General features: G+C 39.3%; 1 protein-coding gene across 1 annotated transcript; it reads left to right on the top strand.

Annotated features, from left to right (window-relative positions):
* Positions 1-2,280: 2,280 nt before the first annotated feature.
* CMPK1 (cytidine monophosphate (UMP-CMP) kinase 1, cytosolic) lies at positions 2,281-11,632 on the top strand. Its single transcript, XM_010135014.1, has 6 exons — positions 2,281-2,316; positions 7,768-7,914; positions 8,810-8,962; positions 10,354-10,430; positions 10,515-10,611; positions 11,087-11,632. The coding sequence occupies exons 1-6, from the start codon at positions 2,281-2,283 to the stop codon at positions 11,126-11,128; spliced, it is 552 nt and encodes a 183-aa protein (XP_010133316.1). The 3' UTR covers positions 11,129-11,632.
* Positions 11,633-12,917: the final 1,285 nt, after the last annotated feature.

The following is a 12,917-nucleotide window of genomic DNA, read 5'->3' as shown; positions in this document are numbered from 1 at the left end:
AACCCTGTGGCTTGGCAGAGGGACGGGACTGTGGTCCTGGAGAAGTTCCTGGGCGGTGGTGTGTTGTCAGGCCGATCTTGCAGCCCAGCCCGTATGGGTGGCTCTGTACACGTCTGCGTAGCCACGTAGGTGACTGCGGGGCTGCCACCTGCATGGCTCGGGCTGCCAGTTCACTTCAAATATGTGGGATCCATGTCTTCTGAAGCCTGTCCTATAAATGTAAGAGCTGGTGCAGTAGATGTTGCAGAATGTTGGCTTTCTGACCCAATGCCATCTCTGTAAGTTGTGAAAGTAAAACGTTAAAAATAGAACTACAGTTTTGTTCTATGACAGAATGTGATAGAGGTCAAAAGATTCCCTGACCCCACACATGGTTAATCTCTGTTTTCAAAGAGTCCATAACTGACAGTATAGGTTGACAAGACTACTTTTTACATTTTCAGTTTTCCAAATACATTTTTACAGCCCCTTGAGGTAGAACAAGTATCTAAGAAGGATGGATGCTGCATGGTATAGTACTGTCCTTTTAAAAAGCAAAAAAGGCAGTGATAATTGCGCTGTATTCTGCTGGATAATTACAAAAGTAGTGAAGGGTGAATGCTTCCCAACATTAACATATTTTCCTGTTTGTTTTGTTGTTTTTCTGGGCATTTGTCTACATTGTTCTTATTGAACTACTGGTGGAAAAAAACGCCCACAGCTTCTGGGGGGGTTTGTGTGTCATCTGTTCTGGTGATGCCCTGTCAGTGCTGTTACAGTTTTTATCCGCTATGTCATTACACCCCAGTCCTCGTGGTTGTATAACTAATTTATGCGAGTTCGGTCCAGGCAAGAATGCCGTTACGACTTCTGTGCTGAAGGATTTTAACCTCAGATTACAGCCTCTCATTCAAACTGGCTTATTCATTAAATTAAATTGTGGAATGAAGGGTTCATAGCGCTCATAAAGACTTTTTGGTGAGGTCAACTTCTGCTCTTGGCACAGAGCAAACAAATGAGCTTAAACTGTTGGGAAATCTTGTAGGTTGTCATTAATGGCTTTCACCAAACCATTAAGATAGCCTCAGGGCTGAAGTACCTTGTGTGGGGCTTGCCAGTGTTTAAAAGTTTGGCTTGATAGGCTAAATAATTGGATAAAGACCACTTTATTAGGAGTTCAAATGAGTCATTGCTACGCAAATTGTATTTGAAGCTGAAAATGACAGAAGGAAGTTAACTTCGCTTGAGCTGTGTTTATTGTCTTTTCCAAGCCTGGAAAGAGAAGCCCAAATACTAATAAATGTAAATTTGCTTTAATTGTTCTAATCCCGTTCACTGCATGGAAAGAAGTTTATTGAAGTCAGTGGGCTGACAGTAGAGAGCACTCTGACCCGCTGACTGCAACAGATGGCCTTCCTGCTCTCTTGGCCGCCTCTACAGGAGCAGTTGGCTGAACTGTGGGGGAGAGGGGGTCTGGCGTAGTTGAAGGGGAGGCTGGACTGCTGCGAGCCTGCCAGAAAACTTCAGGAAAAAGGAACATGAACAGGGAAGTGTGGATGAAATGCAGCAGAGGCGCTTGAGAGCAGCACCTTTTTGAAGCAACCTGTGCTCAGCCTGGCCCCTGGCAGCTCCCCAGGGAGCCCCAGGGCAGGCAGCTGAGTAGTCTGTATGCAGTCAATGCTGTCTTTGGGTTGAAGATGTATTTTTGTTCCGATTTGAAACTTTGTTGGCAGCTTGCCACAGAGAAAAGGGGCTGTAGTTGAGTAATAATAAACCTCATTCATCCTCGTTGTAAATGGACTGAATAATATTAGTTTACATTTGGAATGAATCTGACCCAGTATCTTGCTGTAAATTTGAAGTTTGTGCTGAACAAGAAGGCGGTATGAGCTATAAATACTTCTCAGCTGCTATTCATACTGGAGATTTGGGACAGAGCACATCACATGTGGAAGAAGTCTCACTTTGCTGAGGTGAGATCTTGTATGATTTTAGCATTAAATTTTATTAACAAACCAAGGGGAGCTCTGTTTTGTAGTGTAAAGGGGGCATCATGTACTACTTGAGAACGATTTCTCAAAGAGAGTTGTACTTGTTTTGTGGACTGTGCTTTACATTCCCAGAAAAGGGAGGTGACTGTTACATGTTGTAGGTGAAGTACATTTTTGTTAAGTACTAGCCTAAATCGCAACAGTATGCATATGCTGGAGACCCTCATTCTGGAGAAGGCGTGTATTCATGTCAAGTTTGGACCAAACCAGAGAAATTATTTGAGGGAAGAAAACGCAATAACAAGCGGAAATGGGTATTGACACAGTGTACGAAAGGGAACGGCAGGTAAGCGATTAGGTTTCTTTATCTTCACAGATAAGGTTGGAGGAGACAGCTGAAGCAGGCTGGTTTTCTCCAGTACAGAGGGAAGACTCGTGTACGTTCCACAAACTCAACAGAAGCATCACTGAAATGCAAACACAGCAGAACTGCTGCTCTGGACCAGTTCCTTCTATTTAGGAAGGGGTAAAGCAGAATTCACTCTTATGTTCTTAGCCTCTTCCAGCTGGGCAGATTAACTCCCAAAACATCTCCCAGCTCTGTTAGGTGGAGCTTGCTATGGTCAGTGACTATGTAGATGTGAGGCAGAGTATTTGAGGAGGCAGTTGAATGATGTCATCTGAATGCAGGTTCTTGAATAACCTTCATGCCTTCCACAGTGTGTCTTCCGTCACTGTGAGATTATGATGTGTGTGGAGGACAAAATGAACGTGTTTTATTGATGACTTCTGAACTTCGCTTATAAAATGGTTGTGGTAAAGTCAAGGTAAAAATGCCTTCTTCAAATCTGCACAAGATGTGTTTTCATGTGCTTAAATTTTAAATCCTTAAAACCTTTGCCTGAAGTGCAAAGCTCTGGTTGGTGGGAAGAAGAATAACTAAATCATCTGTCCTTAATCCAAGCTTTGAGTTGTATTTTGTTTGTTTGTTTTGACAAGGTGATTCTGTAGGGATTTGGGGTATGCAAGACATCCCTCTCTGTGTACTCAAAATATAATTCACCTCCACCACAGCCCTATCCTGTATGTTTGTGGTTAAATCTAAAATTAATTTCACAAGGTGGGATGCTGAGCCTTCTCCTTTTATGAGAGTGTAGGTTAATACCCAAATGGAAGAAATCTGTTAAATTGCTTTGGGATATATGATAAGGAGATTTCCCAGGGTGAAGGAAATAATGCAAAGAACTCATTGTACCAGAAACTCTTCTCTGAAAGTAGCAGTGGATTTAGGTTTTCTGTCATGTGTTAATTGTCTTCTGGAAGGCTGCTGAGAGAGAGTGTTAACTTCCTTGAAATAAAAACGTTTTTAAAATTGTTCACTTTAAACTCTACTTCTGAAATCTCTTTCAAGAGTGCCAAGTGTTAGTATTCTACTTAGCCTTCCTTAGCTGTTTTTTGGAATATAAGTTTATTTTTCTGAACTTTGGAGCTTTTGTAAAACATGACCAGTGATTGTTTAAATCTACCCCCTGAAGATTTATCCCTATACGTTTCCATTTTGCAGAACAGTGGGCACTGAATTTTGAATTTTCCCAAACATGGGGCCTTTTATTGAGCTCAGCGTTCCTGGAGCACTGGGGTGCTCTGTTTGCTCACCCTCCACCCCCCCACCCTGGGGACACTGTCCGTGAGATCTTTGGTGCCTTTTGTTTTGTTAATGTGGGGGGTTTTGTTTGTGTTTGCTTTCCCAGAGGCAAGAACATCTTTCAAACTAAGAAGATGCCGGTTTTTTTTTTTTAATTGGAATAAGCAGGCAGAAGGTCTGTTACTGCATTATAGTTTATACCCCAAAGTTGTAATTCATGTGCTAATTGTTAATAGGACAGACAGAGGCTTTCTAGGTTAAAAAAATTATGAAGGCTGCAGGCTTTACATGGTTCTATTTTTTTTTTAACTGGTTCTCAAATGGTGTATGTAGCAAGTTTTTGTTGTTTATTAGGTTGCCCAAGATATGACAGATCAGAATTAGGGCAATACAAGTTTGTATTTTATTTGTTTAGATCTTAAGCCCTGTGACTTTCATTTTTAGAGTCACAACGATAAGCCAAGATAGGAGTCAAGGTCAGAGTAGTAATTTGTCTTTCTCTTGCTTTTTCTTGGCTTCTGCTCACTTAGGGAAGTCTCAAGCTGTGTGTTTAGTGGAGAGCTGTGTTGCTGGACCACACAGGGCTGGATCAGAAATAATCCTTGTGCCCCTCGAAAGCTGGCTGTGTAAGGAGTACCAGCAGCAGCTGCTGCACACTGGTGATCCTGGCTGCTGGGGCAGACTCTGCCCTGTTTGGGTGTGACACAGATATGACTCATGTATTTTCAATTGTATTTCTGATTTCCGTATTTCTGTTTATTGTACTTACTGAGAATAAAGCCTGTCCTGCCTGTGGAGGGGTAGTTGCAAATCCTGGCTCACAAAAGAAAGCTAGAAGTGGCTGCAGGACAGGGGAGAGAAGGGCATCCCAGGGAAGCTGCCGTCCCAGGTTGTAGTTTGGAGGTGCAGAGCATACAGCTTGCATATCCCCAGTTGTCCTGCTGAGCAGGGACTGATTTACCAGTCCACTGTGAGACAAACAAGTGAGCAGTGTTTTCCTATGCTCTATACACAGTCCTGCTGAGTGCTCTTCTGAGTAACACCTCTGTGGTGGGATTGATGGAAACGTGAGCTTGCTTTTCCATGTCACTGTGATTTTTAAATAAATTTATTTATTTATAGTGCAAAGGAGGAAAGTATCTACAGTGGTGCTGAAGACAGCTGATTTTTATCTCTTTCATTCACCGTTCATTTTTGTGAGATATTTGGATTATGGTTCTCCAAATATAGATGTAATTTTAAAAATAATGAGAACTTGCGTAATAGCAACTTACTGATTTAATCTTTTTTCTGCTTATAGAACAGCACGCTAGTCTGCTAGCATAGCAGAAAACATCACTAAAATAAATTTTAGAATAATTAAATCTATATTTTCTTTTTTCTTCTCTGTAATCTAAAAATCTGTTGGAATTCTAGGTGGAAATTTTTTTTAACGTAGCTCCTGTTTCAAGTCTTCCTTTCAGTCTGATATTACGAATCCAGCATATATACATACTTCAAGACCTGGACAAACTGCTTTTTTGTTGTTTGGCAGGCACAGTCCCACTCCCTTTCTGATTTTGGGCAAGAAGAATTAACAGCAGTCACAGCAAGGCACATTCTGGGGGTTGCATCAAGATGTACTTATCACTGCTGGGAAGTCTTGCAAACCTTGGCAAGACACGGGAGTTTTTTGTGCGATTACATCACACTCTCTTTTGCGAGCTCTTGGGGGTGTGATGATTTGCTCCAATTCAAGACACTGCTGAGGGTTTATCTCACTAAAGATGAAAGAAAACTCTGTGCCCTGCATGCAGTTAAAACTGGCAAGAGCAGCGTGAGCACTGCATCGCTGAAGCTGCCTGTGCTCAGAGCAGCAGCCAAGCCTTTCTCTGTGCTTGTTTGCCTTGTTTAAGCCAACGTGTTTTCTTTGGCTCTTGACTCAGTACAGTTAACAAATAGATGTTTTGCCCCTGAAGGAGAGGTTTGTTTTTCTTATTGCCTGGTTAATCCATTCTGAAGGTTACTCCAGAATATGATTTACTATTACCTAAAACAAGTCTATTTACACAACAGCACTTTGAAACACTTCTAGCTTTTACTTGCCTGTTCAGCTGTTAAAAACTATTTTAGTTTGCTATTGCAAAAGACAGAGAATTCCAAAAATTACCTGACTCAATTTTGTTTTCATGCATGAAAAGGAAAATGCCAAGGAAAATTAAGTGGTTTGGTAATCCTCTAAAACTGAGGGGATCATATTTTCCTCCTGTTTTTCTCCTTTATAGAAACTTGATGTTAAAAATATCATCATTCTTTAACTTCAGCAAGAAGAACCACATGTTAATTTAGGGTACAGCAGGGTAAGGTTTCTTGCTTATAAGGAAAGATTTATTCTGGTTTATGGCTTCTGTACTTTGTATTTAATATTTAGATTTGCAATTAAATAGGCGTATCGAAATGCAATTCACATTAAAGCAGGAGTACAGCGAGCTTATAGAGGAAGTCTACGAAGCTTTTTCTTCACAGTAATTTAGAGCAAAATCTTGCTGCTTTTTTTTTTGCCAGCTGTGTAGAGTTTTGGAGATTTAGGTAATTATATCCCTTCTCAAATTATAACTGTGGCAGAACTAACTTTCCACGCTTTTGTGGGTGAAATTGGAAAGCAACTGAAATGTTTTTAAAGACATTTAGTGGGTTATGTAGTATTTCTGTTGTACTTAGTACAACAACTAGCCAAGTTTTTAAATCCCAAGTACACAGCCTTAAAAAGTGTGTAGTCATTATTATGCTGCTCAGACACCTTTTTCAAGATTTGCTTTGGGTGATGCTGCAGCCAAGCTGATAACCCCGAAGTTTTTTGTTGCTGCTTTTGTTTTCTGTAAAAACTTTAGGACAAGTGTGTATAGGTGTACTGTTTTGTATGTATAGCTAGCTTAGGTAATCTCCAAGGAGGTGTCTGTATTTACTGTTTTTATGGACTATATTGGTCAAGGAGCGTAGTATCCTTGGTTAGTTTTCTTGTGGTGCTAAATGAGCTGAGAAAAGGATTGGTTTGTGCTCTGAAATTTCCTTTATAACATGCGTTTCTCTTTGGTACAAGAATATTTGTATGTTTGCACTAGGTGTCGATTTATGATAGTAAATGCCTGGAAAATTTAAGTATAATAAATACTTTTCATTGGTATTTTGCACAGGCAACTATTTTTTAGATGTAGTTTGAGGTGACAGAGAAGAGTAATGGTGTTTGCTGTTTTCTTGCGTACTGGTATCAAACTGATAGATTTGGAACTGATCTCTCTGCTCTCTTTCTGTTTACTGTACATGGTGTGACTTAGGGTGGCACAAGTGTAGCTGTTTACCTACAACTGCCACATCACCGTTAGAAGGCACTGGTATCCCCCAAGGGCTGCCCTCTGAGTTCATGTTCATCCCAGGGAAGGAGGTAGCAGGGGCACACATGCAGGGCTCCATTTGGAGGCGCGCATGGGTAGGAGTGTGTAGCTGCAGTGCTAGATGCAGAGTTACGTGATTTGACCAAGGTAGAGGAGGAAGTTGGTGCCAGAACCACAATGGGAATGTAAGGATTTCTGATTTGTGCTGTGCTTGAAACATTCCTCCAGCTCCAAAGGACCTGGAATCACCTTGTGCTTTTAATATATTTACCTACTTAAAGGAATTACAAACCTGTTGCATAAGCATAGGAAGGAAAAGCACTATCTCAGCTCTTTCACTGTAAATTTCTTCACCAGTAAGTGCTAACCACCTGCAATGTTTAAGTAGTCAGACTGCTAGGATGGGGTATAACTTGTGTCTAATTCCGTGCTTGTTAAATGTCACATTGCACAGTGTAACATTTCAGCCTTGGGACTTTGACAGTTTCATTTCCAAACATGACAAAATACCTTTGCAAACAGTACAGGGATGCCTGACGAAAGCCCGGCTGAGTGTTTTGCCCGAGAACCTCGCTACTGCTGTGCTTTCTGTGCAGACAGGGTCTGCTGCGTTGGCAGATGGCACGCCAAAGGCAGAACAGGTCTGTCACTAGCAAGATGCTATTCCTGTATTTTGCTGTTGCACTGCAGAGATGAATGTGCTTGAAGCTGTTGACTGATGTTAACTTTACACGTGTACTAATTCAAGGGAGTCTATGCCTGTTTGTTTTGCACGTTTCAGAAATACGGCTACACGCACCTTTCTGCTGGTGATCTCCTTCGAGATGAACGAAAAAGGCCAGGCTCACAGTATGGAGAACTCATTGAGAACTACATTAAGGAAGGGGAAATTGTACCAGTTGAAATAACAATCAGCTTGCTGAAGAGGGTAAGGAAAGGGCTGTTTCCTCACTGGTTCACTCTTGCAGACTAAGGAACAAAGCAGTGGCTGTATCGTGGAAGAATTGCTTTTCCTCCAGCCTGAGTAGCATGAAATGTCAGACACGTGGGTGCCCGTTGCGTACCACACTTCTCTTAGCAATTACTCATGTTTCTTTCTAGCTGGTTGGAGGGCAATAGGTGATACGGCCTCCGATACACGGGGGTCTGGGGGAATGGATTATTTTTATTTTATTTTTTTAGTAGCTCTAGGGAAATGAGTGAAACTCTATATTTCTTGTTTCCCTTAACTAGTTTTTGGACCTCTTGGTCAGCTCAGTCAAATTTGACTGGAGGGTAAAGGCCTTAAAGGTACTAAGTTCGTATGGGTTTTATCAAAAAAGATAGCCAGGTGAAGAGCACCTGCTAGTGTTTCTGTGAAAGAAAAAGCTCCAGCCTTTATCTTTATTAGATGTCCAGGAAAACAACTGGAGTATCTCCTTTAAGACAGAAAAAGCTTCTGTTGCTTGTGGCACTAAATTTATCTGCAGTTTTTCCATTAGAACTGACTCTAGATCAGGGATGTTTTGACATCTTATTGTGTAACAACACATCTTACTGTGTAACGGCACTTTCCAGTATCTTGCAGAAAATAAACTTTAAAGCTGGGATTGTGTCTTAGGAGATTCTGAGTTTTGTGAAATAGTGAATTCAGTTTGAAAGAAAACTATATTGATGAATCATTGGCATGCACTAAAGGCAAAACAAAAATAGATTTGGTATATCTGTAGTAATCCCAAGATAAATGCTTCTCAACTTACCATGTCACTGTTTGGGGGGTAATCTAATAAGTAGATAAATGGTTGGATGTGCAGGAGATCATGAAATGAATTCTCTTTTATCAGGCTATGGATCAAACAATGGCTGCCAATTCCCAGAAGAACAAGTTCTTAATTGATGGATTTCCCAGGAATGAAGATAATCTTCAAGGCTGGAATAAGACCATGGATGGAAAGGCGGATGTTTCTTTTGTTCTCTTTTTTGATTGTGACAATGAGGTAATGAAGTGTGATATTATGTAACTTCCTTTCTTTTATATTGCGAGAATCATTCAAGAAGAACAATAAAACTCTGTCAGGTAGTGAATGGACTCATATAAGAGTAGAAGGAAAACCTGGTCTATGAGTTTCAGGGTTTTTTTGGCAACTTGTTTTTGCAGATGAAAAACTGCATGTTTTGTAATAGGCAGCTAATTGCACATGATTTTATATATAATTGTGTGCAAATAAATTATATTGAAGTAGTACTTCAGGCAGATGCATTCTTAAGGAAAATTTGTAAAAACTTTAAATACATTATACAAAATTATTTCGTTAATTTTCAGAAAAACATGGCTGTTTACTCTTAATAACTCTTGTTTAGTCCAAAATGAATTTGATAGCAATGTCTGCTTTAATTCTAAAGTGCTGGCATCAGCAATCTTTATTTTCTTAGTAATGAGCTATACTATAGCATAGCCAGTAATCAACATTTTATTCAGCAAGTCATTAGATTACAAGGGCATTTTGACAGTGATACATTATATTCATTTAACAAGTGCCATGATATTCTGTCTTTCTAATATGTCAGTGCCCTTGAGGCATTAAAAACTGTTAGAATCCCAGCACCTTAATCTAGCTGACTTCCTTTTACCCTTATCCCAATTTCCTGAAGAAATTTTGTTACTTCTTTTTTTTTTTCACTTTATTGCAATTAATTTTTAATCTCAAAGAACAAGGGAAGGCTTGTTTTCTCCTATTTAAAAGCTTAAATAGGATTAAGTGGATTTTTTCACTTGGTGGCATGTTAATGTGGGGATTGTATTTCTTTTTTTTACTAGGTCATGCCTACATGATCTTCTGGATTTTTTTTTTCTTTTTATTATGCAAATACTTTGTAGGAAAAAGTCATTTTTAACCATTGTCCTTTGGCACGAGTAGGATAAATGTATTCATAAAGCATACATGAGTCAGCATTGCTTCCTTAACTTGGTGTTCCAAATCTTAGTTCGTTGGCCAGCTTTTAACTGTGCTTAGTTCTTCAGTTTTTACTTAGCTTTTTAGAAAGTCTGAACAGAACCTTGAAAATCAGGTAATTTTCTTCTTGAAATGTCTCAAGTTAGAGACCCAGTCAAGCCACAGAGCTTGATGTTGCTTTTACTTCCACTGATTCCAATGCCTTCTTAAGAGCCCCCAATTTAATGCTCTGATGAAGTGTAAAGCTGTCATCCTTTTTCTCTGGAAGAACCTAACTTCCCCTGTGAATTCTGATTACACAAAACACACATCCAGCCAACACATCTGGACAGTATTTTGCTTGTCAGGCCTGTTTAGGCTTCCAGAGTTTTTGGTTTGTTCCTGCTTTCAAGGGAGTACCTTGGTTGTGATTGTCCTTTCAATCTTTTTTGCAGATATGTGTTAGCCGCTGTCTTGAAAGAGGCAAGAGCAGTGGTAGGAGCGATGATAATCGGGAGAGTCTGGAAAAGAGGTACTATCTTCACAACTTTTCAGTTCCCTTCTGTTTATATTTTACTGTGTAAAGCTTTTTTCTTGTCTCTGTGCTTTGTTCTAGAATTCAAACATATCTGCAGTCTACTAAGCCTATAATAGATTTGTATGAGAGAATGGGAAAAGTCAGAAAAGTGGATGCCTCTAAATCTGTTGATGAAGTAAGTATATAAGCCAAAAAAGCCATGCTGATGACACCGGCAGGGTACATATTTTTGTCATTCTTCTGAAATGTATGTATGTGTGGTTAGTGCACTAATTAAGCACTGATGTGAATTACTGAGGGCAGTTGTGGAACTCTCGTTCTGAGTCTTGAAGAACTGATTAAGATGTGAATAACTTTAAGGAATCAATTAGTTCTGCTTGAACATATGCTGGACTAAACACATTTTCAGTGTTTCTGTGTTTAACAGTGTCTTGTCTTTTTCATTGTCATGAACATTTGCTTTTCTGAGACAGTTTTCTGTCTCAGTTTCCCAGAATTTATGCCAATTTCACTATTAATTACTGTGAATGTTCTAAGAAAAAAACTATGTATTTTTTAAAATACTGTCAATTACAACATGTGCTGGTTTAACTTGAAGTAACTGTTTGACTAACACTTCATGAAATTAATACCCGTTTCTTTCTTTTCAGGTTTTTGAAAAAGTTGTACAAATTTTTGACAAAGAAGGATAATTCCCAGCTTGAAAGTAAATTTAAACTTGTGCTTGAATCTTGCTTGAAGAGCTGCTACTGCAGTCCACTCTTTGTAATTGTTTTAAATGATTTTTTTATTGTTTTTCACGTATCTAATGATGATTGGAAAAGGAGTTAATAAGAAATGGATCTGTTTTTTAAATAGGAAATCATTTCCTGTGGCTATAGTAAACAAATTTCAGGATTCTCCATTAGTACAAGTTCAGTTACTCACATGGCACAACCAGAGTTAAAACATCTCTATGAAGAGACTATTTATTCTGTCACAGTTCTGGCCTGTCGTGGGCAGCCCTTTTTAGTCCTTATTGCCATGCACCTGCTTTTTTCTTTTTTAAGGATTAACTGAACATCAGCATTAAGCAATGAGGGATCCGTGTGCCCTTGTTTGTTTTTTCGGATGCTTGGACCAAATTTAGCAGGTATTTTTTCGGAGTATAGTTTTGTCACAAAGTTCCCAGTTATCCTCAAACCTGAATTCTGTAAGTCAGTCTACAGTTACTATGAGAATCTGTTTCAGCAGTTCTCCCAAAACTATTTAATATACTCTTCAGCAACAGACATACAAAGTACTTTATGGAAAGTGGTGCTTTCTTACGACTCTGGATATAAACTGTCTTGTAAGTTCTTGAGTACCTGGATGTTGTGGCCCTGGGCTTTACCTTGTCGTCATTTGCAAAAGGTTAAGAATATAATTTCAAAGTCAAGTCAGTATTTACATACTCATTTATTTTAAATTATCACTATATTCTTAATTACAGCATGGTTTTCAGAAGATAACAAAACTCTTAAATAGCGTACAAAATCTAACAGTTCTGTCTTTTATAACAAGTGGAAGGGATTTTCTGTACTATTATTATTACTGAAATACTATGTTATTGAATGCTTTAAAGTTTGTTAGCTGGGGAAATATTTTTAAGGTTAAACTAGTGAATTTGTTTCCCTAAAGTTGCATAATTTTAATAGCTGTTTGTTTGAAAAGATTGTAAATTATTGCACTTTTGTTATGGTGTGGTCAGCTGAGGGGAAGATACCTGCAGAAAAAGCTCCATTCCCTTAAGCAAATTGAAATTGGGTCCTGCTTCATCACATTCTCTTGAATTAGCCAAGTACAGTCAGCAGCAGTAGTCGGGATAAGCAGATAACTATTTGAAACAAACTGATTTAAATGTTTGCACAGATGTGGTGTAATTCTGCCCTCTGTTCTATGTAACCTTTTCTCTCCCTGTATAATATGCATGGGTCTGTGGGGACCCAACTGTGCATTCCTTGCATGCCCTCAGCTTTCACTGAGACTCCAGAAGGCTTGAAGACGAGTGTTTTAACTTATATGAGCAATAGAGTGGTTCTTCCTACCTAAACTGACGCTGTAATTGGTTTGTGATACGCTAATAATGTTGCAATTTACAGTGAATTGCAATTTGGAAATCTTGGGGTCCAGCTTTTCTTTGTTAATGACTTTCTCTGTTTAGGAAAAGCTTTAAATTAAGCCTGGCTTCTAATTAGAATCAGACGTGTTGGTCCTCATCCTGCAAACTGATCTGTGCAGGCAGAGTTGTATTTGCATGAATTCTCATCTCCTGAGGTTCCTGAGGAGGCTGAACTGGTAAAGAGATGGGTAAACCACAACAAAGGGTAAACTACAGCTCTCTTCCGGTGTGCTGCTGAGCGCAGATAGCTGTCTACTGCTGCAGAAAATACGGACCATGACTACTCTTGCTGGTGTGGGAGGCTAATGCGTTCGTTTTATAAATTGCCACTTAAATAAATA

This window comes from Buceros rhinoceros, unplaced genomic scaffold, assembly GCF_000710305.1.
Source record: "Buceros rhinoceros silvestris isolate BGI_N320 unplaced genomic scaffold, ASM71030v1 scaffold31650, whole genome shotgun sequence".
NCBI classification, from domain to species: domain Eukaryota; kingdom Metazoa; phylum Chordata; class Aves; order Bucerotiformes; family Bucerotidae; genus Buceros; species Buceros rhinoceros.
Note: the sequence above shows the minus strand (reverse complement) of the source record. Positions and strands in the feature narration are given on the sequence as shown.

Coding starts and splice junctions, on each gene's coding strand:
- CMPK1 (XM_010135014.1), top strand. CDS start 2,281: ATGGGTATTGACACAGTGTACGAAAGGGAACGGCAG. Junction 10,431..10,514: donor CGGGAGAGTCTGGAAAAGAG/GTACTATCTTCA, acceptor GCTTTGTTCTAG/AATTCAAACATATCTGCAGT. Junction 10,612..11,086: donor CCTCTAAATCTGTTGATGAA/GTAAGTATATAA, acceptor CTTTCTTTTCAG/GTTTTTGAAAAAGTTGTACA.